The sequence below is a fragment of the Molothrus ater genome, chromosome 6 (assembly GCF_012460135.2).
Source record: "Molothrus ater isolate BHLD 08-10-18 breed brown headed cowbird chromosome 6, BPBGC_Mater_1.1, whole genome shotgun sequence".
Lineage (NCBI taxonomy): Eukaryota > Metazoa > Chordata > Aves > Passeriformes > Icteridae > Molothrus > Molothrus ater.
In genome coordinates this window covers 12,116,591-12,142,280 of record NC_050483.2, presented here as the reverse complement: position 1 = coordinate 12,142,280, position 25,690 = coordinate 12,116,591, and the positions used below count along the sequence as shown (strand labels likewise).

Here is a 25,690-nt window from a genome sequence, read left to right as displayed (position 1 = left end):
TGACTGCATTCCTACATGACTTGTACAGGGGAGTCAGAACATGAAATCTGAGGGAATTGTGTCATCAAGCTTTAATGGGAGTTGAGGTTTCTGCTTTTACTTTTTTTGTGGTCCCCTTCTCAAAAAACGTTGTCATTTTTATAGTTAAACCTTGTGAGTTTAATTTTATCCTTTTCTATTGCCACTATTTCATCAGCTTGTGTGTCTAACAGCATCTCATTTTCAAATTCAAGTACTATTTATGCCATAATCCTGTGCTTAATTCTGATTATGGTGGAGTCATGTTGAGGTGTTAGCACAACTTAGGGAGCTGAAAGAGTTCACTCTCCATTTTTATTCCTCAGTTTTATTGCATCTCCTTCCTAGAAGCTAAAATATCACTGTACAGAAGCAAGGAAAAGGTAAGGTAATAGATAAGTAAAATTAACAGTTCAGTTCTCTGAGGTTGTGGAAGAGGGCTCAAATAAGGTCCCAGTGGTGCCACTGGATGCCAAAGGTTTTGGTTTTCTCCAGGTCTAGCTGAGAAATTTAAGTGTTTAATTAAAGTTCATCTATTATAGCTGTTAAATTGGGCTGGAGTCCAGTATTATCACTCGATTCTAGTTTGCAATTACCTGCTTTTAATTTACAGAAACTGAAATTGGCATCTCTGCCTCGTGCTCTTGCTTACCCTCCCATTGCTTCACAGCCAGTATTCTCGCACTGTTGTTTTCCCAAGGGTTATTTCCAAGCAAGCTCTGACAGCTGGTGGGCTGCTCAGAAAGATGTATTTTAATTATTTGCTGTTTTCAGCAGAAGGTGTTTCAACAGTGGGCTGCTTGTGGTGGTTTTTTGGACAGGTTTCCTGTAACCCGACGTCCCAATCTCCCGCCTGCCAACCGCCACGGCTGTAGAGCCGGGGAAGGGGTAAAGCTGGCCATTGTTTTCCAGGGAAGGTTGCTGCTGTTTGGAGGGCAGTAACAGATGCTTTTCTCTGTCTTTTCTCCAGAGAGCACTGCTGGAACAGAAACAGAAAAAGAAGCGCCAGGAGCCACTGATGGTTCAGTCCAACGTGGACAGCCGGGCAAGGACGCGCAGGACGAAACATTCGGAGGAGCAGGCCCCGCTGGTTGAATCCTATCTCAACAGCAACAGCAGCACCATATACCATGGTACAGAATGCCACCTCCTGCAGCTGTATTTGCTGAGAGTCCTAGTGTGGTGCTCATTTTATGCTCAGGAGAACAAAAGCTCTTGTTTTGCGTGTTTTAGTATAACTTTGATATCCTTCACTTGGGATAAAACCATCAGAATTTGCAATTGTAGCCTAATGGGAGAGAGCAAGGTACCTAGCTGCCATTTCAGTGCTGAACTGGGAAAGGGACAGCTTGTCCCTTCTGCCATGGCTATTTAAGTGTCTTCAGCCTTGCTTCCTACTAAGTAGAGCTGATGAGCTCCTCTCTGAATGTTCCTCTGCATGTAATTTTACTTAAGCCTTACAGAGGTAATGATAAATTTGAAACCTATTAACTAAGTTCAGCTCTGACTGAAGATAGTAATTTCAAAGATTCTGTGTTTCTGCAAAGTCCATTAAAACAGGTAGAGAAGAACATTTCAAACTTGTACAATGTCTCCTTTTCTCATTAAAGATTACAGGATCCAGTAGGGATAGAGTCACTTAAGGCATCACACCCACAGGGGAGAAAAATTATAATGCCATTTCTTTTCAAAGACCTTAATAATCAGAAATAAATCCTAAGGAAACCAGGCATTATTTAGTTCTGTTCTCATATTGTCCATGCTTTTGTCCCTCTAAAGTGATATGTGTGTACTTTTCCTCAGGATTTCCTAAGGGGCAGCTTGTGTAATCCTTGTCCAAAATTTGACTCTTGTAGCTATCATTCCAGGTTGGTAACACCTCCAAGATCTATAGAGAGCAGTAATTTTCCAGTTTTCTTGTTTTGCAGATCATTAAGTTACATACAATTCATAAGGGATTCATAAGCTTCAATAGCAAAAGGCTTCCTTCCCTGACTATTATGAGTTTGTGGGACAGGAGCTGAATCAATATCTACTGATATTGATTGGGAATGCAGTTGGCAGTTTTCTCGCTGGGAATGATGTTAGGTGGCAGAGTACTTGGGTTTTGGGGTTTACGCATTAAATCTTAAGATGCCTTTATGAATCTAACTCTGTTTAAAAAAAAACCAGAAACAACCAGTATCCTACTCTTATGCAAACAAAACCTTAGCCCAGCATTCAGTTCACATTTCTGCCAGTTTTACTCCACATGCTGGACTTTTTGTCTCTCTGTTGTTTTGTTTTCACTTGGTGGTCTTATTTTTCCATAAGAACAAGGTGGGTATTTAGTATACAATAACAAATTCTGCTCTGAGAAGTGCAGGTTTCAGAGTCTTTCCTCCTGGTTAGCAATTGGTGGAAACTTTTAGCTGATTACAGCTACAGAATTTACTGTTAGAATCTGGAAATTGCATTGCTTAAATGTTGAGGTTTTGGTAATAATGGGCCTTTTTAATTTTGTTTCTGCAAGCAAATAGGATACCTTAAGTGGTTTCAGATGGAGAATTATTTTTTCAACTTAGTATTATTTTAATTTTTTTCTATTAAATATTAAAAAAAATAGTAATATTTCTCTTTACTGCCTGTTTCTCTGGGTCTGGGATGTAATTTTTAAAGATTAAACTGAATTGCTTTCCAGTCTAAACCAAAATATTTGATTTAGCACAAACATTTAGTGTGTTTATTTTTTAATCAGACAAAATAGAAATTTTTCTTTTTCCTCTTACACTCAAGAGTTTATCAAAGGTACAGAGCTATTCTGAGAAATAATATCTTATGGCAGAGAGATACTGCTGTTTACTAAACCCCTTATATTGCCAGTTGATCAAAGTTTTAATTTTCACAAATCTGAGAAAAAGAAATTCTCATCACATAATTGGTAACAAATTTCATATATGTACTAACTGAGCTAAATTGTACACCAATTTGCACCAGGGAGGATTTTCTCAGTGAGATTAACTGTGCTCTTAAGGTAAAAGTGACCCTTCCTGTCATATTATAACACACCGTTCATTGGAATACTTAGGATTTATTCTCCCTAAATCAGTTTGTTCTAAATTTGTCTCTCAAACCTTTTCAATGTTTCACAAGGTTTCAGAGAAGCAAAGAAATATAATGTTTCTTATATTCAACATGACATTTGTTAATCCCTTGGGACAGCTCTCTTTGCAATAAACCATGCAGTTTGCAAGAGCCATCTTAGAAGAATTTAATTACCTAGCAGGGTGTTTTATTGCCTTGTAAAATCCTTTGTTAGGCACGTTGGTTTTGAAAATATCACAAGAACTCTCAAAGTGTCCTTTTTTGGTGTGGTCTTCTCTGGGAATGTGCTTAATGTCTTCAGTTCCCCAGTTTGCAGGAAACATTTTGGGGTTTGATGACCATTTTTAACTGTGGCATTGAGCTTCAGGGCTGGCAGGTTTTTTTTTCCCCCTTCAATGAAAACATTTGTATGTGGCAGTGTCGGATGCATGAGACAGCTGGGCTGTTTCTAAAGAACTATTCTGCTCTTTTCCGTTCATTTGTGGCTGTTATGGGCATGCTGATTCCAAATTGAGAATGGCTCTTTGATGGGACTTGATGCTCTACTGAATGAACTACACTCCTTGGATGAGCATGTCTGTGAAATCAATTCCTGTGCTAGCAAATGCTACAGAAAGAACACTTCTTTCCACCTATCATCCTGCTCTGCTCTCTCTTTTAGCTTGCACTGGTTCTGTGTAGCACAAAAGTACTTGTTGATTTCAACAAATAATTGGATGCCTGTGTGGAGATATCTCTATGGTACTTTGAGCAAAGTAGGTCAGAGATAGCATCTCAGCAATTCTCAGATGCTGGGCTTTCTGTGCTGGGAAATTCTCCTTCATACACTGCCACTGCTTATTCTGGTGCCATTATCTGTGCTGGGAAATTCTCCTTCATGCACTGCCATTGCTTATTCTGATGCCATTATCTGTGCTGGGAAATTCTCCTTCATACACTGCCATTGCTTATTCTGATGCCATTATCTGTGCTGCAATGGTTCCCTCATGGGCAACTCTACTTTGCAGTAAAAACTCATTTAATTCCAGAATCATTATCAGAGATTGGAGTAGAAAGTCAGTCATTCTTGTTTTGGAATAGAGCATCAGCCTGGTGAGCTACTTGTAGGTAGATAGAGTAGAACACCGTATTTTGCTAGTTAAGCTAATTGTGGATTGCCAGAAATGCCATTTTTTTTTTTTCTTAGATGACTTCAAGGCAGAGAAATGACACATTGGGAGGACAAAGTGGTATTTATGTTCCCTGCCAAGGGTTGCTAGCAATTCCTCTGCGTACCATCAGTCTTTTAAGGAGATGGCTGCTCTTCCAGTGAGGAAGTGGCTCCGCAGAATCCACCATGCACGAGTCTCCACGCAGAACATTTCTTCTCATTTGTCCCGTATTTCACCTACAGCTGGAAGTCTTCAGCTACTGTACCTTATAAATGAGTTGAATATAGTGTATCTTTTTTAAACCCTTTTGTTGTTGGTATAATGACTAATTAACTAATAACAACAGAAGTTACCTGCAGGAACTGAGATGAATTAGGCTGAAAAAACCAACATGAGATAAAATCTCCTTGGCACTCAGGTCTATAAGGGGTTAGTTTGAGCTGGAGTCTCAGCCAGTGGTAACACAGCACCTGCAGATCAGGTAGGTAGAGTTAGGCCCCACATTTATCTGCCTGCCATTTCAAGGAATAGGGTATCCTTCCACTGACTTCCATGATGTTGTTCTATGGCTCTGTTTACAATAAAGCCTCTCTCTTTCTCAGTACCAAATGCAGCTCAGTTCCTATTTCATCATTATAAACAGCCACGTAAGAACCAATAACAACTTTTTGTATTGCTATTAAATTTAAATTCTAAATAAAAGACAACAAAGGCATTCATTTACCACAAGAAATTTAATCCTTCTTTGTAGGAGAGATCACTTACATTGTCTTCTCACATGTTCTGGTTTATTTTCAATTCAGTGTCCTTCATAAGGACATATTGCTACATGTTTGTTTAAAGTTTTTTTAAAATGTTTCTTGCTGTTCTGTAATATGTCACAGTTACATCTGCTTGCTTGTTTTCATGTATTTCTACTCAACTTATTTTGTGAAGTTTGTTGAAAATCTGAACAAACATTTTAGCCTGATTTGACATTGCAAAATTCTGCTACAAATACAGTTCTTTTCAATCTGGATTGCAAATACTGAGCATTCCTGGAGCCAAATAGCATGCAGAGATACACTAATTACTGCAACAATTTAATTACATTATTTAATTACATTTAATGCAAATGCTGAAAGCCCATTTTTACAGAGATTTTAGTTCTGTGAAAATGGTGAATTTCCACTGGGGAGTGATTTTTCTTTTCACAGCATTGAGGAAGGCAGAGATTTGAATGAGTGCCAGATATGCTTTCATTAATATTGCCATACTTTGTTGCAGCTGCGGTGTTTTTATATAAGACTTGAAATTAAAAATGTTTTCAATTAGATACTCTCAGAGTAATTTCCATTGCAACTTCCAATTTAGATTAACCATGTGTTAAAAGGCAGAATGACTTTTTTACTTTTCTCCTCTGGCGTTTGGCAGCACATCTAGGTATAATGGCTGTTTGGTGTGTTAAACAGACCTCTGATGACAATTCATAGCTTTGGATTTTTAAATTTGACATGTCATTCTGCTATTTACCATGAATGATGAGAGTTTTCTGATGAGTATCCTTAGCTGTCAGCTTTAAAAGATGACATCAGTTAAGTATTAATTTAAAAAATCATATATTTGCCTCCTTGTCAGAAGAGTGTCTCTCCATCCCTGTTTTCCACTGACCTTGGAATGAGTAGGTATTAGTTTATTTTTTTGAAGATAGCAAGGAATGTTCTTTGCAAAGGGCTGTTAATATTGAGAGATCAGGCAGCATTCCAAACATCATGTGGGCAAAATACTTAACTTCCAATAAGCAGATATTCTGAAATCTTTATTTCAGCTGCAGTCTCTTCACCTTAATCTTTAAAGCATCTGTTTGATTTGTCAGCAGTTCTTACTGCACCAGTGCACTTCCAAAATAAACAAACTAACCCAGCAGCAAGGAGCAGAGGGCAGTGGGTAGCAAGTGTTCCACAGGTCTTTTTGTGGTTTTTGGTATTGAACTATTTGAGAGGAAAGTTTAGAGGAAATGGCCTGAGAAACTCCCTTCTCTTTCCTTTAATGTCCCACTTGTAGTGTATTTACTTTCAGCTACTCCTGGATATTTAGCTGCTTTCTGTCCTGGGCAGTATCTCAGGAGCCAGGAGGGAGGGTGCTCCCAGCACAGGAAATGCCCTGGCAGGCAGAGTCCCATCCCAAAGGCTGCAGACAGGGCAGGCAGAGCTGCCAGCAGCATTCCCTGCAGCCCCAGGCATGGCAAGGGAGGAACGAGGGCCAGGGCCCTGCAGGGCACCAGTCAGGGTGGAAAAGAGATGCTGCAGGGCACACATCTCCGGGGGGCAGATGAGCTGCCTGCAGTGCCAGGATGCTCCCGGCAGACAGGCTGGGAAGCAGCACCTCCAGCACAGCCCTGGGCTCAGCTGGAGCAAAGCCCATGGGCAGGGTGTGGGTGGAACCTCCCAGGGAGGCTGGTCAGGGCAATTAAAGCCTAGTCGTGCCCTCAAGGCTCCAGTATCACAAAGTAATTATGTAATTTATCACTGTCTTTCATCTTCCTGGCATGAGTTTTTCATAGATCATTTTAGCTTCCCTTATTAGGTGTCTGCTTTCCCAAAGTGGAGTTCATTGCTATCAACTCTCCACTTCCCATGCTGCCTTTGCCTTCCCCCTCCTCAGGATTAGGCAGCAGGTATGTGGGGGTTTAGAAGAATCTTTTATTTAATTCCTTCCCTTGTTCTCTCTGAGGAACTCTTAGATCAATGAGCTTTTAATAATGTCCTTAAGCAGCACCAAGTTCCCAAGTACATTGGTTCCTTTTATTGGAGCACTAAAAAACCCATCCCGTTTCACTTCTGAGCATTTTGAGGTTTGCAGCATCAGCCTGGTCATCACATCACTGTTAGAGGCATAAACTGCAAGGAGCCTTAGGGAATTTACTGTCAGTAAGGTTTTGGGAGTCTGGAATCTGACTGTAAGTTACTAGCTGAAGGAGTAATGTCTTTGATTGTAAGCATTTTGAGGCAGGAATTAAATCTTTGCATGTGATTAACCAGTAACTAACACACCAAAGTCCTTGTCCTTATTCACATCCTTGTATTTAACTATTTATGTGGTCTAGGTAAAACTAATAGAAATATTTGATTGCACTGTAAAATATTGTGGGTTTGCCCATCTTCAGAATATTTCTGATAGACTCCAATGTCTTTTAAATGATTGTAGAAATAGTAGACCAGTTCAGAATCAAAGTTGATTAAATAAACTAAGAATGAGCAACAGCCCAAATAAGCAGCTAGACTGACTAAGGCTAGAACTTCACAAAGAAATGCAACAAGCCATTCTTACAGTGAAACACAAGAGCTTCTCAGGCAACAGTAAGAAAAAGACATCCAATTCCCATTGAGTTGTTAAGGTACACACTGACTGAACTGTAGTTGATCTTTCTTTGCATGGTACTTGTTCTGGGTTTCATTTTTATTGTTGAGAGGATGTTGGTAAATAGAATGAATATTTGCCTTATACTTGCCTCACATACCTCAATGTCTGGTTCAGCCTCTTTCTACTTAAAGTGTTTTCCAGACAGACTGCACAATTTTAGAATGGTTTTTTCTTTTTGTGATTTTTCATTTACTTCATTCTTTGCATAATGTACTGATCATAAGCACCCTTTTTTTTAGCACATGGCATTTTTATGTGATAGAGATTGGTAAGTTATGATTCAAAGATTTTTTTTTCCTTCTCTAAGATCATAAGAGTGTACAAGCACTCCTATCAAGAAATATGGTCATACAAATGGCAAAAAGAAATCTGCATTTTCATTCATGCTGCTTCGAAACTTATTTCCTGTGTGAACTTCTCATCATGAAGGCCAGATGGAAAGGCATGTTTTACATTTTCATCCACTCATATAAATATATGTGGGTAATTTACAGAGTTGAAAAAGACCTTGGGTTGTCTGCATCATAGTTTACTCACATGCTTACAAACTGCATCCTTTTATCTGGCTGTGCATTGTGGCTTTATCCCTGTAACCTGGAGTGTTGTCCATCACAGAACTGGTTCATGGGAAGGTTTCTTTTTTGAATTAGGACATTGGTGGTGCATGGCAAAGCTGGGACACTGCCCTTGTCTGCCTTCACAAAGCCCTTCCATACTCACCTGTATTATGTTAACAGACAGTTTGCTGTTTGTTCCTCTTTTCATCTTAGATCCTGAATTAATATTGCAATCTGTGCTCCCTTCTGTCTCCCAAAAACTTTTTTAATACTCTATTGAGGTTAGTAGTCAGTACTTGATATAATGAACATGGATGAATAGTACTGAAATTAAAGTCACATAGTTGTTTTATTTGTAAGCATGGCATTTATCTCAAAACCATTTTTTTTACAGTTTATTAAGTTCAAACTAGAGTGAAATACCAGGTCTGAGAGTCCAGTGGATTTTTCTGTTTGGAATGCTGACTCACTACAGTACTTGCTCCTCCATTTTTTTTCTTGTCTGAATGCAAATTCTGTTACAAACAAATAATTCTTATGGTGTTTTTTAAGTGAAGATGTTAATAATCTGGGGTGGGCATATGAAGTATCAGGATAGATTTTCAAATCTAGTCTCCTGCTGTTTAAGATAACGTCAGTAGGGATTTTTAAAGCTGCCTAAATGGGTAGCTGTACTGAAATTAAAGCATTTTTGAGTGACAGTCTCTGAAATTTCATCCCCATATAGCTGCTTTTAAGGTTCTTAATTTATTTATCCTCTGGTGCTGCCTATCACTGTTTTTAACTTTTTGATGTCCAGCAAAGGATGTGATCATATGGTTGTATCAGTGAATATTACTTAGGGAGCCAGTTTATCTCATTTTCCTTATTCAGGCTTTCTTGCAGGGAGCTGCAAATTGTTTTATGGGCTATCTAGAGCCTGTGGAGAACATAGGCTGTAGTTAACCTCAAGGTTTCCATCCTGCTGAGAAGGGAAATTCTTGTCAGTCTGTTAGATAATGATCCAAAGATGCAGCAGAGGGCAGAGGGGAAGACATTTGATCCCCTGACAACGTGGCTGGGGATAAACACGGCCTCTCTGCCTTGCTTCATCTCCACAAAGGCAGCCTGGAAGGAATGCTGGTTGGAGAAGTTCAAAGCTGCCCATGCTAATGACCAGCTGCAGAGTGAGTACACAGGCCTTAGAAATGGTCCTGCTTCCAACTCTCCAGGGCAGGAGAGAGCACTGGAAACAGAAAACAGGATTTTTCACTTTGCTCCACATCCAAGCCTGCTGGACCAACTGAGCAGGGGAGGCTCACAGAACTGTCCCTTTGGGTCTGCAGGCTGCAAGATTCCAAATCCTGGCTGGCCTGTTGACAGGAGCTTGCCTAAATGCAAGGATATGCCCTGAACTGAATTTGTACAGAAAGCAAACTTTCTTTGGTATCTGCAGGCAACACCAGAGAAAACATGAGTGAGTGGGTGAGCCTTAGCTGAGGTCTGCTATTTGCCAAATAGCTAAAAGCTAAGAATGAGGTGGTTTTGTGGTGGAGATGGCATGTTGGGATTAAATTTGGATTTATTATAGAGGTAGTACTTTAAATGTAATGGTAATGCTCAGAAATGTATCCTTTGGAAACAGGACATTCTGTGCCAATTCCTTTCATGAATCCAGGCAGAGTATCATTACCTTTATGATTTGAATCTTATTTTGCAGCCTCCATCACTTTTGTCTGAAAGGCACATTTACCACAGACAGCAGCCAAGGTCTCAGAATGGCTACTGGGTTGAAATCCTGTTCTCTGCCTTACAGAGTAAAGCAATGGAAATATTCTCTTCTCTGTCCTATGGACCTCCCTCACTGAATTTATAACCAGATGCCTCTTGCTCGAAGTTTTGAGGCAAAAGTAACTCAAAAAACATCAGGGCTTTACTGGTAAAATGAAAGAATGGCTGGCAAGATAGAGAAGATTAATAATGTCAGAAAGTTTCATCCTTTGCTGATTGATAATTGCTTTGGAGCAAGTAAATGGTGCTTCTTTTGAGTGAATGAATACAGCCAGATTTAAAATTATTTAGAGAACTGCCTAGCCACTTAATATAGGTCATTTGTAAAGTACTGAATTTAATTGTAACATGGATTACCATCTTCAAAACAATTAAAAGAACACAGCCTAGTTTTTAGAGAGAGACTGAGGTACAAATATAGCATAAATGCTGGGTTGGCAAATAACCTCTATTTAAAGACTGTGGGGAGCTGACTCTGGTTCCCTGCATAGTCTGAGGCTGCCATGCCCGTGGAGGTAGGACCCAGTGTACTGTGTCTTTTATGTGCCATTTTCCCTGGGCACTCACTCCTTTGATTTTGCCCTACTCATTTCCACTGCTCCTTTCCACTCAGCAAAGGGATTGCAGTCCTGTGATTAGTGTTTGACAAAGGCAGACATGAAAAATTGGGCGGTGACAGTCTGTTTCTTTGGACTTCAAGTCTCTCCTGTAAAAATTTAATGTATATTCTCTGTGGAAGGGAGCCCTTCCTCTGCACAATGAGAAAAGGAGCGTGTGTTTGAGTGCCTCAGGTGCCTGCTGTGTTGTGAATGCAATGCTACTCATAACAGATTGCTGTGCTGGGGAGGGTAGCAGTGGGTTTGGGAGCTGCAGTCTACACAGACATGACTAAATCTGTTTCATCTTTCTCCTCTGAGAATCTCCCTGGTGTTTCTATTTCTATTCGTGTGCTTGAAGGATTTGTTGAAGAGGAAAGTTGCTTCACAGACCAGAAGCTTAGGGAGAATTTCCCCCTTCAGAGAGAGAAAAGTGTCAGTCCACACGTCATTGAGAATCATTTGGTCTTTCGGGAGTTTAAGAAGTTTGTCTGGATATTTTAAAAGTAATTTTAAGAGAACCAGTTCTTTCCCATGATGGTCCTTAGTGGACTTTTTTTATCCTTTTAAAGAAAGTAGTTTAGTTTGGGGAAAAAAAAAAAGGGTGGGAAGCCTATGTGCCAGGGAGAGAAACACGGCCAGCACATAAAGCCAATAGGCTTGGCACTTACCAGTGACCAGCAGCCAACCCCAAAAACTCTTGGTGCCCACCTAAAGTTTGGGGCGTGAGGTTTGTGAAGTTTCTTTATGCATTTCAGGAAGGCAATTGTGATATTTATCTAACTTTGAGGTTTGGTCTAGCCAGAGAAAAGAGTTATGGTGTGTGTGGCTTTCAGAGACTCAAATATTACCTTCAAAGTGTGTCATGCTTTTAGGAAAATGATAAAGCCTCTTTTTACATTGAAAACTAGGAGCATTGCATGAGTTATGGTGACACAATTTATGCCATTCATGTTTTGTAGAGAGGCCTTCCAAGGAATTAATTAATTTGTGTATGCTACAAAGTAGGAAGAGTTTTTAAATTCAGCTTGGGTATAGTTTCACCATCAAATGCATGGCCAGTCTACTCATCATGCTGTGTTACAGGACTGTGCAAGATGTGCTTTGAAAGTAACCTTCAGATGATTCCCTGTTTAGAGAGTTAGGATGTAGCTTTAAGCATGGGTGCTACAAAGTCAAAATAAATTTTTTCTGCCTTCATGCTGCCTCTGTAGATGATCATTCTGGCAGAGCTTTACTGTGAGGAAAAATGCTTCCTACAATAGCCCAGTAACACAATAATATTCTGATGTCACTTTTGGACTGGAAGTTAGGAGTTGATATATTATTGTGAGGAAGAAAAATGTAAGGACATATATCTCAGCTAACCTAACACTTCCAGATTTTTACTGTGGCTTTGCAAATTCTGGTTTACTTGGCTCTCTTCACTGCATGAATTGTCTGAAATACCAAACTCTGCTATGTTTGCTTTCTCTTTTATGCCTTTGCAAAGTTCTCAATTCATTCTCTCGTCTCTCTCTGTTTCTCTCTTCTCTCTCTGTTTATTTTCTTTTTTGCTGGGGTACCCTGAATCTCTGAAGCAGTGCAGGAGGCTGAACAGGAAGATGTAAAGGTGGTAGTGGACGCCCAAGCTCCGAAACCAACTAAAAAAACCAAGGCAGCAGCTGCGAGCTGTCAGAGTAGCAGCACCAGAAAGGAGAAAAAAGGGAAGCACAAAGGTTAGCTGCATGCAGCTGCATGTCAGATGTTAAATTCATTATTTTGCTGTCAATTCTTTCTCTTGTTTTTTGTATAATTTATTTGAAAATCTGAAAATTGTCTAAAAGTAATTTCCTGAAATTTTTCTGAGGTTGGAAAGTGTATGTGACTTGGTCGTGTTTGGGCACATACAGCCTTGGAGTCAAAAAATTTGTAAATGGAGTCTTTTCCAGAGGAGAGTGTTCAAATTGCAGAGGAGGAAGAAAGTTCTGAAGGAAAGATGATGGTGTTTTCTTGCAGTGGTAAAAAGAAGAGAATCATCTTATAAGAGTGTGCTTTTTTAGATTATCTGAAAGTAATCTTGTTTGGAGAAGCAGCCTTAAATTGCAGCTGCTTCTGTCGAGACTCTGAGTGAGGTTTAAACTATACAAATTAGAGGTTAAGGGGACATTTTGAAAATCAGTTCAACTAAACTGAGATAACATCCTCAAAGGGATTTTTCAAGTTATTACTTCAGTGTTGCTTTGTCCCACCTGGCTGACAAATGGGAGGTGTTTGTGTGAAAAATTATCTGCAATGACTTTGTGTATGACGAGGTAGATGAAAAAAATACACTATTGGTAATGGCAAAAGGGTAGGTAGAAATGACATTGCCACTCTTAGATTTACAATTTGAGCTAGGTGCAAGAAGTAATGAGCTACTTTATTGGTTATTAAATATATATATGTATATGTGTTTACACACACAGAAAAAGAGAGGCTATTGTACCGCATACAGTTACTTTTTATGTGGTGCTGAATGACTAATGAAATGAAATAATTTTCCAATAAATTGCAGTTCTTGAATAAGGCCACTGTAACGCTGTCCTGCCTGGGCTGTGCTGTATTCCTGTCTTGTGCATGTCCAACAGTTTCTCCACTGTTGCTTCAGTGAGAAAGTAGTGTATATCCTTGACAAGTCTCTTTAAAGATAGCAATGACTAATAAGGTTAATTATTGAGGTCAATGTATTGGGGCTTATCTGTAGGGATTTTGCAGGACTTGAGCCTACCTTAGTCAAATCCCTTGGGTATTGCAGCTTAATTCTTGAGATCTGAATCTACAACATCTCTCTGTAGTTCTGGCTGCAAGGGAAGCTCTAGGTTATACAGGCTTTAGAGCCTGGCCCTGAGCTAAAGGCTGTTCATATATTTGAGAAAAGATGCTGTGTGTCGAAGGTAAAATTAACTCTGTGTAAAAATTATTGGCAAAACAAATGAACAGAAAGCGAACGTTTCCCAGTTTAATGTAAAAAGTAATGGCATTCCAGCGTGGTAATACAAATGCCAAGTTTTATTTTGAGGTACATCTTGCTGAAGAGTAAAAATTCTTTTGCTGGTTTAAAAGAAAGTCTGAAAGGGAGCATTATGTGAGCCAATACTTAAATCATGGCTATGGCATAGCCTTGAGGCTCTGTTTTATCTCATATAATGCCTCTTTTGACATGCCTGTGTCTGTACTGTGTTCAGAACTGAAGATATTGTGCTGCACAGTTCTTTTATTATCCCACAGCAGGTAACACCCAGTATTTTTCTCACATGCCAGTTATAGTTTTATTCATCTTCTGAAAAGTCCCCCAAGCAGGCAAACGTTAGCCTATGTCAATAAAAGCAAGTTGTGTCAGTGAAAGTGAAGTCACTTTGTGTAGACTGAGAACTTTGGCATGCTGACACTGCTCCATGTGTTGGGAACTAATATTTTTAGCCCAAGAAACCTCAACCTCTGATGCAATTCTTAATGCTTAACCTGCTCTGCTATGGGAGCTTTTCCCTGGCCTTCAGCATTTGCCCATCAGTTCCAAGTTTTCAGGGAGTGGAGGTGTTATTCATCAATTATATGTCAATTATAGCAAAGAAAATGCTGAATATTTTCTCTCCTGAAGTTCATGTTGATGATTAGAAGCAAATAAAAGCCAGTCAAAGTACATTCAGAGCTACACATAGCCCCTCATCCAGCTCATCTACTTTTTCTGTACACTGGGATTTTGCTGTTCATTCATGTATGATTTCACCCTTGGAGTAATATCTGGTGTACCTTTGACAGTGTTGTAAACTTGGGAGGATTATGACTGGATTTCCAGTCTTCCATCCTTATCAAAGCTGCAAAATATTTTTTTTCATTGGATGTAAAAATAAAACCAAATGCATCCTTAAAATTCCAGAGGGATTTTGCTGATAAATCCACTACAGACATAGCTAATTTTGAATTCAGGAATGAAGAAAATGCAAGTGGCAACAGAACCCTGTAGTGGAACTTGTATTAATTTTCAGTTACTTTTAAAAATAGATGTGAGTATTAAGATTTTTTTATAACAGTATTGAATAGTTTTGCTAATAACTTCAGATCTAACTATAAAAATGGATGCAGTGGTTTTATGCCATGTTTTAACACAAGGGATTTTGTTGGGGGGAGTTCATTGGTAATTAGAGCAAATCTTGGGAAATTTTAGGTTCTGCTTTTAGCTTTGCAATCACTGCAGGTTTGTCTCCACTCTGAGTGTAACCTTTGTATGTCCTGTAAATGAGCAGGATGAATGCTGAGGGGTAAGTGCACTTAACATGCTAAAATAGCATTTTAAAGGTTTTTGTTAGTATTTAGCTATAGTGGACCTTCCCTTTCTAAGCATAGCCCAGCTCTTTGTGTTTTAAGAAAAAAGAGCACTTAGACCAGATCCTATGAATAAGAAGCTAATTCAGAGCAAAAATTGTTGAATTATACATGAGTAGCTGTTGAAGCTGTAGTGTAATGAGTGCACTCTGGTTTTAGATGTGTAATGCTTTTTTAAGTGGCTTGAAGAGTGATGAAGCTGTGATCAGAACAATGTGCTGAAGACAAACGTGAGAGAAATATCAGGTTTAATGAGGTTACACTGGCAGAGGAAAAGGAATGTAGCTAACTGCTCATGTCAGTGCACTTTGTAATTCTCTGATGGGTAACATGGTATTCAGCAATTTTTTCTAAATCTGTGATTATTACTGGTATTTCTTAATGGCAGTATGCACTGTGCACTGTGCCTATTTTTAAAAAGAACCATAATTTTTGTGGGACAGAGCCTGGAACTGCAGTAAATTGATGACATTTTGTAGTAGCTTAGCTCATTAAACTGATATTTATGAAAGCTTCAGTCTCACAGTTTATTGCTTAGCAAAATATTCAGTATTGGAAAAAAAAACCCCAGATGTAACAAATGCATATGTAAAATGGTTGTCTTTCAAATGGAGATGGTGGATCAAATTTTGGTTTGATTTGTGGCAGATTGGGGTGATTCAGGATAACAGTGAACCCCATGTACAGCATCACTGGGTGGTTCAACAGAAAATTCATGCAAATTAGTAAAAATATTTGCAGCAGGAACCTATGAAAAGTATGCACCCTACATAATATTACAAAACCAGAGCATGTTTAGCTATCAGAGGTCTTGATGAATCTTTAAAAAAGGAGATTCATGAAAGTATTACAGGTACATAGTGGTGTCATTACTTTGTTTGGAAAGGTTTACGAAGAAGTTGATAAATATACAGGATAAAGTGAATTTTTTGGCTGAGTGCAGTGAATGGGGCAAATCAGGAAGAAAAAAATGGAACTTTAAAAAAACCCCAGAAAAGCATGAGAAACAGGAGTTAATACAAAGTGAAGTCTGATATAAAAACTCAGGAATCATTCTGTGAAAATCATTGGTGGTTGCTTGGGTTTGGTTTTTCTTCCCAAAGCTCTTGCACTTAGACTATGTAAGTACATTCTAAGAAAATTCTAGGAGATTCTGCTCTGAGCTGCCATGGACAACATAAATGAAGATTTCTTTCTCATCAGTGAAATCAGAACCTGGATGTGTTTAAAATATCAAAATAAACAATAATTTCACAGCAATTTTATTTTAAATGCAAGTGGTACATTGTGCATTTCCTGCTGACTTTCTGGGAGCCAGGAAGCCGAGGAGCAGCTCTGACACACAGAGCTTTTCCTGCCAGGGTGGCTATTCCATGTTTTGATTTGGTTGGCTTCTCCCATGTTTCCTCTCTCTCTTTCACGCCTGTCTGAGTGTTTTGATTTGTGCATCCTGTCCCCTTTTCCTATGTAACAAGCAGCTACATTAACACTGGCTGGCTCAGAAAGCAGCAGCAGTTGTAGGGAAGGAGCATCATTTCTCACTGTAGCACTTCCTTTCTGATGGGGGGAGGGAAGTCCATGTAAAGTAGATTTATCTCAGCTTCCCTGGGCACTAAATAAAAAGGGCAGGAGGAACAACAAGTGAATTCCTGTAATTTCTAGATCTGACAAACCTTTCAGGCTGTGCTTTGGCAACACATGAATTTGATTGTGAAGAAGTAATTTTGACCTCCTAAGGGTAAAGATTTATGAATGTGTAGTTCCTATTTACTGTTTTAGATTGCATCAAAGTAAGTATAGAGCTTAGTGCTCAAGTATTTGCTTTTATTGTCCTGATTTGGTGCTAGCAATAGTCCAGTGGAGGTTTGGACTAAATCACTTCTAGACATCCTTTCAAAAAAGAATTTCTATTTGCTCCCTTTCCCTCTGAACAAATCCCTTTGTAATTTTGCAGTTGCTTGAACCCCTGTCAGTGGATGCACAGCCCCTAGGAATATAATGGGAAGTGGCTTAGAAAATATTGACAGCAGGGTTTGCTTTAAGCCAGGTTCTCTAAAGGATGGAAGCTCTTTGTTCTGGTGTCAGATCTCCCTGGGATTCCCTGTCCTTGACCTCAGAGCAGGCCATCCTTTGAAGGGCTGTGCTGCCACTCCCCAGTTGGAGGGAGAGCTGCTCTGCAGAGGTCTTGAATAGCATTTGCACCCACACCATTGGGTGTTATCCATGTGGATGTGGATAACTCCTTTGTCAGAGCAGTAACTGAGCTCAGGAAATGTGTGTTCTCTTCCAGAGGGCTCCTGCCTGACCTTGGTCAATTCTTCAGGTCTGTCCTGCAAAGGGCAGATCATTTTATTAATCATATTCTTAGTCTGTGAGCAGTGTGCCCAGCTTCATCCATCAAACTTGTGCCTTAAACGCTCTATGAAATTAGAACAAGAACTTCCCTGTCCTGCAGCTCTGCATTTGTAAAGCAGAATTACTTGTTTTCTATGCTATGTTCCTTCCCTGATATGTAATCTTTTTTGCCATCCAGGAGTTTAGATTACCAGCTTTTAACAGATTGGTGCTGCCTATTTATAAATATTGTCTAGAAGATTTAGGTCTAAGAGAATACAGACATTGATGAATAGTAGTTTGCAGGCTATAAATGCCAGCAGTGCTCTTTTACTGATGCTTTTCTTTTTTCCCTGGTATTGCTTTGTTTTCCTTTCTGGTACCTCTGGTTTTCATCTGAGACATGATCATGCTAAAGTGTACCAAAAGGCCTTTTCTGAAGGCACTGCTATTCTGAGGGTTGTTCCAATCTTCTTTCCTCTCTGCCCTCCTTCACATTTGCCCCTAAAAAATTCCCCTTTTTTCTTAGCAGGTATTCAAGGCTGTCTCTGTCAGACATTCTCTCTATCTGATTTTTGGGAAGCACTGTGAAAAAATGCTGATCATAGCAATAAAAACTCTTTTGGCACAACCCACTCAGCTTCTTTGCCTCTTTTGGCCATGTCCTTAAGCACAGAAACTAGAGATGAGTGGTTGGTTTTATTACACTGAGAACCAATCTTCTAGGGAGTGGATGAAAAGGAGTCAGTGAGGCAAACAGGGGGAGAGATGCCCCTTGAATATCATGGTTGCACAAGCTTGGAGGTGTTTTCAGACATTTGGTAAGTGGTGGCAAAGCTGCCTTTTGAGCTATGGCTTACAAAGATGCACTTATATCTCATGATATAGAAAAGTGTGTATGTGTGCCTGCATTTAATCCCATTTTACACATGCATGTGTAGCTACAAAGATTATGCACACACACAAGTATTAACTAGCTAAAGCTGCATTTGCACCTAGAGTGTTCTAATGCAGCAGAGGCTTTTTTTTTCCTTTTTTTTTTATAATCCTCTCTGTCTTGCTACATATTTCATTCCCTTAAATGTGCTCACCAGTGGAACCATTCCTAATGCTTAATAACACACACTACCAGTGATGCACTCTTCAGAACACTGAAATTGATTTTTCTTCTCTAAAACTGTAACCTGCCAGTGCAGCCTTTGTCCTGACTCCTAATAATACACGATGTTCCTGACAGCATGGGATGTGAGTGCAGATGTTCTGCAGGCACTGGGGAAAAATCAGCCTCAGTGCAATCTCCAGTGCTGCTGAAGGCATTTCATTTGCTGCAGATCAATGTCTGCTTTGAAGAGGAATAATTAAGGTGTTTTGTTCCTTCTGAAAAGTGCTTTCAAAATTAGGTTTGTATCATCCAGTGCTTAACAAGGGGCTAGGTATGATATGCATGAGGCATCCTGTTAAACTCATGCATGCTTAACACTTTTGAAATTCAGAGTATTGAGGTAAGAACCTATCTTTAGGCAGCAACTGTAATGATAATGGTTAATATTGTAAAGCTGTTAAAAATACCACAGAGGATCTGAGCAGCTACTTGTCTGTTCTAGAGCACCTTTGCAGTGGTGCTTCTCCTAGGATAAATTTTAAGAAAATGCAGTTCTTTCACTGCTATATTATACCTGCAGCACAGAAGATGATACTGTTCATTCTGTATCATGCAGAGCTGCTTCTGAAATTGTCATCCTAGCAAGGTCACAGAGACATTTCCATGGACTTTATCTAGCCCTTCAAGGTTGGATGGACAGATTATTTATTTGCTGTTAGTCATTGTTGTTAGTTTTGCTGCAAGTGAATCAGAATTTGCAGGCTTGGTGCAGGAATTGCCAGGGTCTGTGTAATGCAGATGAAGCAGTAACTCCTTGTGGTCTTGAACTCTGTGGGTTTAACACCTCTGCAGTGTCAGACTGCATCTCTGTCAGACTGTTGGGTGGCTGCACAGCCAGTGCTGTTCCTGGGGATATGAACCACTCTTCTTCCCACTTATGCTTCATATTGCAGTGGCAGTGACAGCAGATATTGCAAAGTACAGTTAAGCATGCTAAATGTATAATCCAGCTGTCTTTTAATGCAAGTTGACAGCTGCTGGCAAAGCAGGATGAAATGGTATTCTTGGAGACTTCTGCTACAGATCACAGTCCAAAAAAAATCCCAGTCCCTGCAGTTCCTTCTCACAGGGTTTATTCAGCTCTGTTTGGTGTGAGTAGCACCATATTCCTTTACTGAATTAGCTTTTTGTAGTGCTTGCTGACTCTCCACAATGTTGCTTGCTTATTAACAAAAATTTCACAACAGCAGCAGTATACAGCTCATGCTATTTATTATATCTATTAAGTGAAAATATCTATATCATGAAAATATTACCATTTTTATAGATACAGAAATGCATTTTTATATAGCTGATTTAGTAACATATTCCAGCTCTGTGTCTTCACTGAGAGCTGAAGTACATTTGCAGCCTGATGTTTTACCTCGTTGCCCTGAAGAAACAAAATGAAGTTGGCTTGTGGTAAGAACACCCCCCCCGCCCTTTATTTTCTTTTTCTCTCTTTGGAGGTGATTTACAGCCATAAGGAGGTAAATAATTTCTTTCTGGCTGTGGTCAGGAGTCACAGGATCACAGCATGGGAGGCTGGAGGTGCCTCTGGGCACTGTCTGGTCCCTCATCCCTGCTCACAGCAGGTTGCTCAGGACCTGGTGCCTGGTTGGGATTTAAGCATCTCAAGAGGATGAAGGCTCCAGGGAATATGTAATATCTTCCTTATACTTTTGCTCTGATGTATTAACTGTATGGCAATTTTGCTAACTCAAAGGGTGTATTTAGGCTTGTTAACATGCTGCCCCTCTGTTGGATACACTGCCAGATCTACTTGTGATTTTCTGGGTTTTTGAAGCTTTAAAGTATTTCATGACAGCAGCGGTGTTTATATGGGGATGTGGCATAACCCAGGACTCAGGTTCATCTGTTTCTGGATCATTTGTGTGCCCTTATTAAAATTTTATCTGTTTTCTTTATCAGTTCTCTCCAGTGTGTTTCTTTTCTGCTTAGTTTTCAGTGTTTCTGGTGCATGGGGCAGGTGTGCTTTGGGGTGAGGAGGGCACCAGTGAAATCCTGATCCTCTCCTGAAGATTCTCCACTGCAGTATGTGGGAAGTAAAGTGTTTGCCTTGGAGGCTAGCTTGGTCTTGTTTAAGTCTAGAAATATTATTGAGTGTGAACATCCAATCTGTGACTCCTAGAAAAGCTGCTGGTTTTGTGAGTGAACAATTCTCTTTGCATTAACTTCTTGACACAAAGACAACCAAGGCTTTTGCTGCTGTCTCACAGGGATTGATGGCCCAGCTGCTTTTCAAGATGATGTTCAGAAGATAGGAAGTCAAGTGCAGATTCTCACTGTTGGACAGTCTAGCCATGATGAAGATGATGGTGACAAAGTGGCTACTGGCCAACAACAGCAAAGCAAGCAAGATCTTAGAACAGCAATGCAGAAGAAAGGTAAGTAGCTAAAGCTTCCTTCATGTTCTCACTGCTTGCTTGATGGACATTGACTCAATTTCCTATTCTCACTGTCAGCCCAAGCCTGAGCACAGTTTGTTACTTCTGGGTGTGTTCTCCTCAGAGCCTGTTAGGCTCTGTTCTGTTTCCTAAAAAAATCCAAAACCCCAAACCTAAAAAAATATAAAACAATGAAGTTCTTTCTTGTCCCAAGGAACAAGAGCTCTGCAGGCTCTCAGGGATAACTTCCCCATCTGCAGTGCAGTGCCATTATTAAGGTACAGGCAGATGCCAATGCTCACATCCATCTGTTCACATTTTTATAATGTACAACTCTGGAAATCACTCACTTGATGGTTAAAAACCAGCAGGAAATAGCAACATTCAAACTAGAATATTCATTTTAGTGGTGCAGTCAGTTACACACTGTTCATGTTTTTGTAGTGTCAGTTCAGGGTTGCAGAGGTGAAAAGTACACCACATTCTGCAGCATTTCCCACGCAGAGTCCTCAAATGTTCTGGAATTTCTTTTTCTTTTTCCAGAGGCATGCATGCTTTGGGAGATAGACTGTGTATGTACACATTCATGCATCTGCCTCTTCCTTCCTGCACTGTTATCTCCACTTAGACACGAACTGTAGGAAGGAAAAAATAAAAATCCCCAAACCCTCACAAAGCCTTTTCTGAAGACATTTGCTTTGGAGTTGTTCTTCTTCAGTGTACAGCTTTTGAAGCAAAGATGGCTCAAGCCAAGAGTGCTCTGATGCTTTAAGAATAACCTCTTTGTGTATAAAGAGCAAAATGTAAGTGCAAACTTGACTCGTGTAGAATGGACTATTCATACCTAAATGCTGCCTCTTGTCTGCAGAGCAGTTCTCACTAGGATTCATTTTTTCTGGGACATTACCCTGCAGATGTGAGCAGCTCCAACTGAAATGGGCAGATTTTCTCCAAGTGTGCTATTTCCTGGGCATTTGAGTTGCAGGGGTGTTGGGCATGACTAACAAGTTCTGATCTGTGTGGTGATTGTGTTGCCTTAGACCATGGCTCAGAATATTTAATCATCAGGCACATTACTAAACTAAAGCTGATTGACTTAAAAAGTACCCACAGAATTTGCAAATTAGGTCACAGCACTCAGATTTTTACTCTGGGGGACACTTCTCCTTTTGATGGCTTTTTGCCAGGTTATCATATATTTTTATTCTCTCCAAATTTGTATTTATTTTTAATAGAAACAGAGAGTGGAAATTTTTTGGTTTGCTTCTGTATATTCTCAAATATATGATACAATCTTTTTTACCAGGTCTGAGTATACTCCTGCTCAGAACAGACACTGCCAAGAGTGAACCACTAGTGTGTTTCAAGTTGAGGCAAGGGGGACACTTTTATTTAAATGTGAATACTGAGGTTTATACATTTATATTAACAGCAGAGCTATGCTGGGTGAGACACAAAGACATTAAAATAATGCCAGCAGCACCTCTGTAAATTATTTTTATTATGTGTTTATTGTTTGCTGCTTGATACCAGCAGAGGATGCTTGTTTTGAGAAAGTTTTGAGTATCCCACCATTCATGTGGTACTTTATGCAGAGATAAAGCTCTTCATGTGGCTTCCCACTGCCACTTCACTGTTTGTGGCATGTCCTTACTGGTATGTCACCTGAACAGTTTTAGAGCTGCTGTCTCCCATCGGGGCTTCTCTTGCATGGAATAGGAGCAGAAGGAGAAGTGCACAAAGATAAGGCACTGCAGAAAGGCACCTGGGGGCCCTTGTCCATGACAAGTTGAACAGGAGCCAGCAGTGCCCTGGCTGCCAGGAGGGACAGCTGTGTCCTGGGGGCTTCAGGCACAGCATCACAGCCAGGCAAGGGAGGGGATTGTCCTGCTCTGCTCTGCACTGGGGCAGCCTCACCTCCAGTGCTGGGGGCAGTTCTGCGTGCCACAGCATAGCAAAAACATTAAACTGTTAGAGAGTGTCCAAAGGAGGCCATGAGGATAGTGAATGTCAGGGGGGGAAACCGTAGGAGGAGTGGCTGAGGGCATGTGGTCTGTTCAGCCTGGAGAAGAGGACACTGAGGAGAGACCTCATTGTGGGCTTCAACATCCTCATGAGGGGAAGAGGAGGGGCAGGCACTGATCTCTTCTCTGTGGTGACTGTGACAGGATGCAAGGAAATGGCCTGGAGTTGTGTCAGAGGAGATTTGGGTTGGATATCAGAAAAAGGTTCTTCACAGAGAGGGTGCTTGAGCACTGGAACAGCTCCCCAGGGCAGTGGTCACAGCACCAGCCTGACAGAGTTCCAGAAGCATTTGGACAGTTCTCTGGGCCACACTCTTGGGGTGTCCTGTGCAGGGCCAGGAACTGGACTCCATGACCCTGAAGGTTCTCTTCCAACTCAGCTTATTCTGTGATTCTGTGAAATGCTAACTGGTCTCATGGCAAAAGCTGAATCCCATTGCATTTGCATAGCCCTAGTTCATGCCTGTTCTGCTCTTTGGCACTAACCTGGTGGAGAGAAACTTCTCTTAGCACGTGTCTCTCCTTCCCCAGTGAGTCAAGCTCTGTAACAAGACAAGAGGTTATAGGCTACCGAGTGTGAAAAGAATATGCCACTTGCAAGAAAATGCCAAATGTTTTATTTGATTTCTCCATCTGTTGGAAATTGCCATCCTAGAATAATTTTCCTCCTGTAGGAAATATTCATCCTTTTAATTTCCAAAGTGTTAATCTGTAGTGTTCCTCCCTGGCAAATGAGTCACTAGGACAGAGTCAGACTTCCATAAGTTTTAACACTGAATAACTAACTTGTAGTCCTCACACTTATCAGTTTCCAATATGTCTCTGTAAAGGGCATGGAATGAGCAATTGGGTCTTAGTTCTTTGCCACCTGAAGTTTTGAGATTTAGGGAGGGGATCTGTTTAATTTCTGGATTCCATAACAGGAGCTCCCTGAAGCATTTTTCCCTGCAGGTTGTGAGCACAGATGTTTCTAAGGCTGGCACAGAATTTTCCTCACTAAAGTATTGGTGGTGAAATAGTGAGCACAGGTGTGGAAATAAACCAGTTCTGCCTGTGGATATGAATTATGGCTTTATTGTGCAGCTGCCAGCTGAGGAGATGGACTGTGTCCATTACCCATGCATAGAGCCTAGAACATGATTGTCCTTATTAAGAAATAATGCTTGTGATTAATGAGTGTGGGATTAATAATGAATGAATTCTACAGGCTTTGAAAAGATCTGTTGACCTATGAACTCAGGCCTCCTTGCAGAACCAGCTGCTATTGAAAGGTTTTGCTGTTGTGCTCTGTGGTGTATGTCAGCACTGGGGGAGCTGAAGAAGTGGATAATGAGACCTTCACAGGGCAGCTGAATGCAATGCAAGCATTGCTGATGCTCCTGGTTTGCTTTTATACCCTCACTCTTACTACTCTGGTGGTGTTTCACTCTCCAGTGTGCCTCTGGATATTCTAAAGGGGCATACACTGAAGTTACTGGAAGCAGCAATAAAAACAAAAAGTATTTTACTGCCTTTTTTGCTGTCTTTTTCTTCATCTTCATCATTTTGGAACCTACAGTTCCAAAATTTGAACTGAAGAAAACCATTACTGAGTCTATGTCTGCTGTTTATATTTCTGCACATCAGTTTGGTTTCCTGTCTGCTTGTGACAGACCAAGTTAATATTTTAGAAGACTAAACTACAATAAAATAAAATCTTTATGCATATCCCTGGAGCTCCCAGAAAAAGAGTTTAGAGAGCCAGATTTCATCCTTTGATGATGAGGATGCAGTAGGCACAGGGACTGAAGTAGAATTTAGGCCATCTGAATATGAATCTGAATACTTCTTTCAATGTTACTGACTCAATATTGTGTAGAATCTGTGTGTATCACTTATGTCAGTCAGGTTTGAGGGTTTTTATTTTGTTAGAGTTGCAAAGTAGGCCCAAGCCCCACCATGCAGTGCACATCATGCACACAAGCGTTGGTGGCACAATGGCTCAGTGTGAATGATGTTTGCTGAAGCCTCACCTCTGTGACCCAGGGCTTTTTCACTTTATTCAAGGTACTGAAAGTGAAGATCACAGCAGGTATAAGCAGGTAGAAGGTGAATTTGATGGTGCAGTGCAGAAATTGTGAATCCAAGCAGCAGCTTTGTGGCCCTATCCCAGAAGTCTTTAGCCCTGTCTGGAGTCCTCTTGCCAAGTTACGCTTGTTCACTCAATGAAGGGTTTGCAGAATCAAACCCTTGGATTTTTTCCTTTCCCAGATCCCCATGCAAATACATCCTGGTCCTCTTCCACCTCCCAATCCAGTCTTGTCGCCCTGGATCATGTTCCTGGTGAGTACAGAAGGAAAAAGTTATGTCCATGCTGCTTGGCTCTGGAAATCTGCATTTCATTTATCCTTCTACATTGGATTTACCCATAATGGGAATTCTGGACCAAGGGATGTTTTGGTTTTTTTTTTTAAGGATAGAATATAGCCTGTAATATATGGAATTTAGAGAGCTTGAACTTGGATATGGGGTGGCTTCATCTGCATGATACTAGGCCTGGCAAATGTCCCACCATTGATGCTTTTTGCTGCTAAGACCTATTTGATGTTTCAAAGTTGTGTTTCCCTTTGAAATGTCTGAGGTTTTGAATTCCTGTAAAGTCAAATTTTCAAGGGCTGTAAGGCAGTTCCTTTGGCCTGGGCTGATAGTATTCTTTACATGAAATAAGATGCAGGAGAACATTTCCTTGATGTGAATGTTTCTTCTCGGTCTAGGATGTGTTCTTCAGCAGATCACACAGCTAAAAGTGTGCTGTGCAAGGGCTTGTATTTTAATTGTGAGGGTTTCCAAGTGGCTGTGCCAGGTTGTCCTCTCAGCTCCAA

At 40.3% G+C, this 25,690-nt stretch overlaps 1 protein-coding gene across 7 annotated transcripts in view; it reads left to right on the top strand.

Annotated features, from left to right (window-relative positions):
- The window catches only part of TUB (TUB bipartite transcription factor), a 145,193-nt gene that overhangs the window by 98,581 nt on the left and 20,922 nt on the right, over positions 1-25,690 (top strand). For 2 of the 7 annotated variants that reach the window (XM_036384719.2, XM_036384714.2), the window contains exons 3-6: positions 989-1,151; positions 12,159-12,296; positions 20,638-20,805; positions 25,080-25,151. In XM_036384719.2, coding sequence (XP_036240612.1) covers positions 989-1,151; positions 12,159-12,296; positions 20,638-20,805; positions 25,080-25,151 — 541 coding nt within the window. The remainder of the gene's footprint in view (positions 1-988; positions 1,152-12,158; positions 12,297-20,637; positions 20,806-25,079; positions 25,152-25,690) is intronic. The other 5 variants (XM_036384713.2, XM_036384715.2, XM_036384716.2 and 2 more) reach the window with 5 other exon arrangements.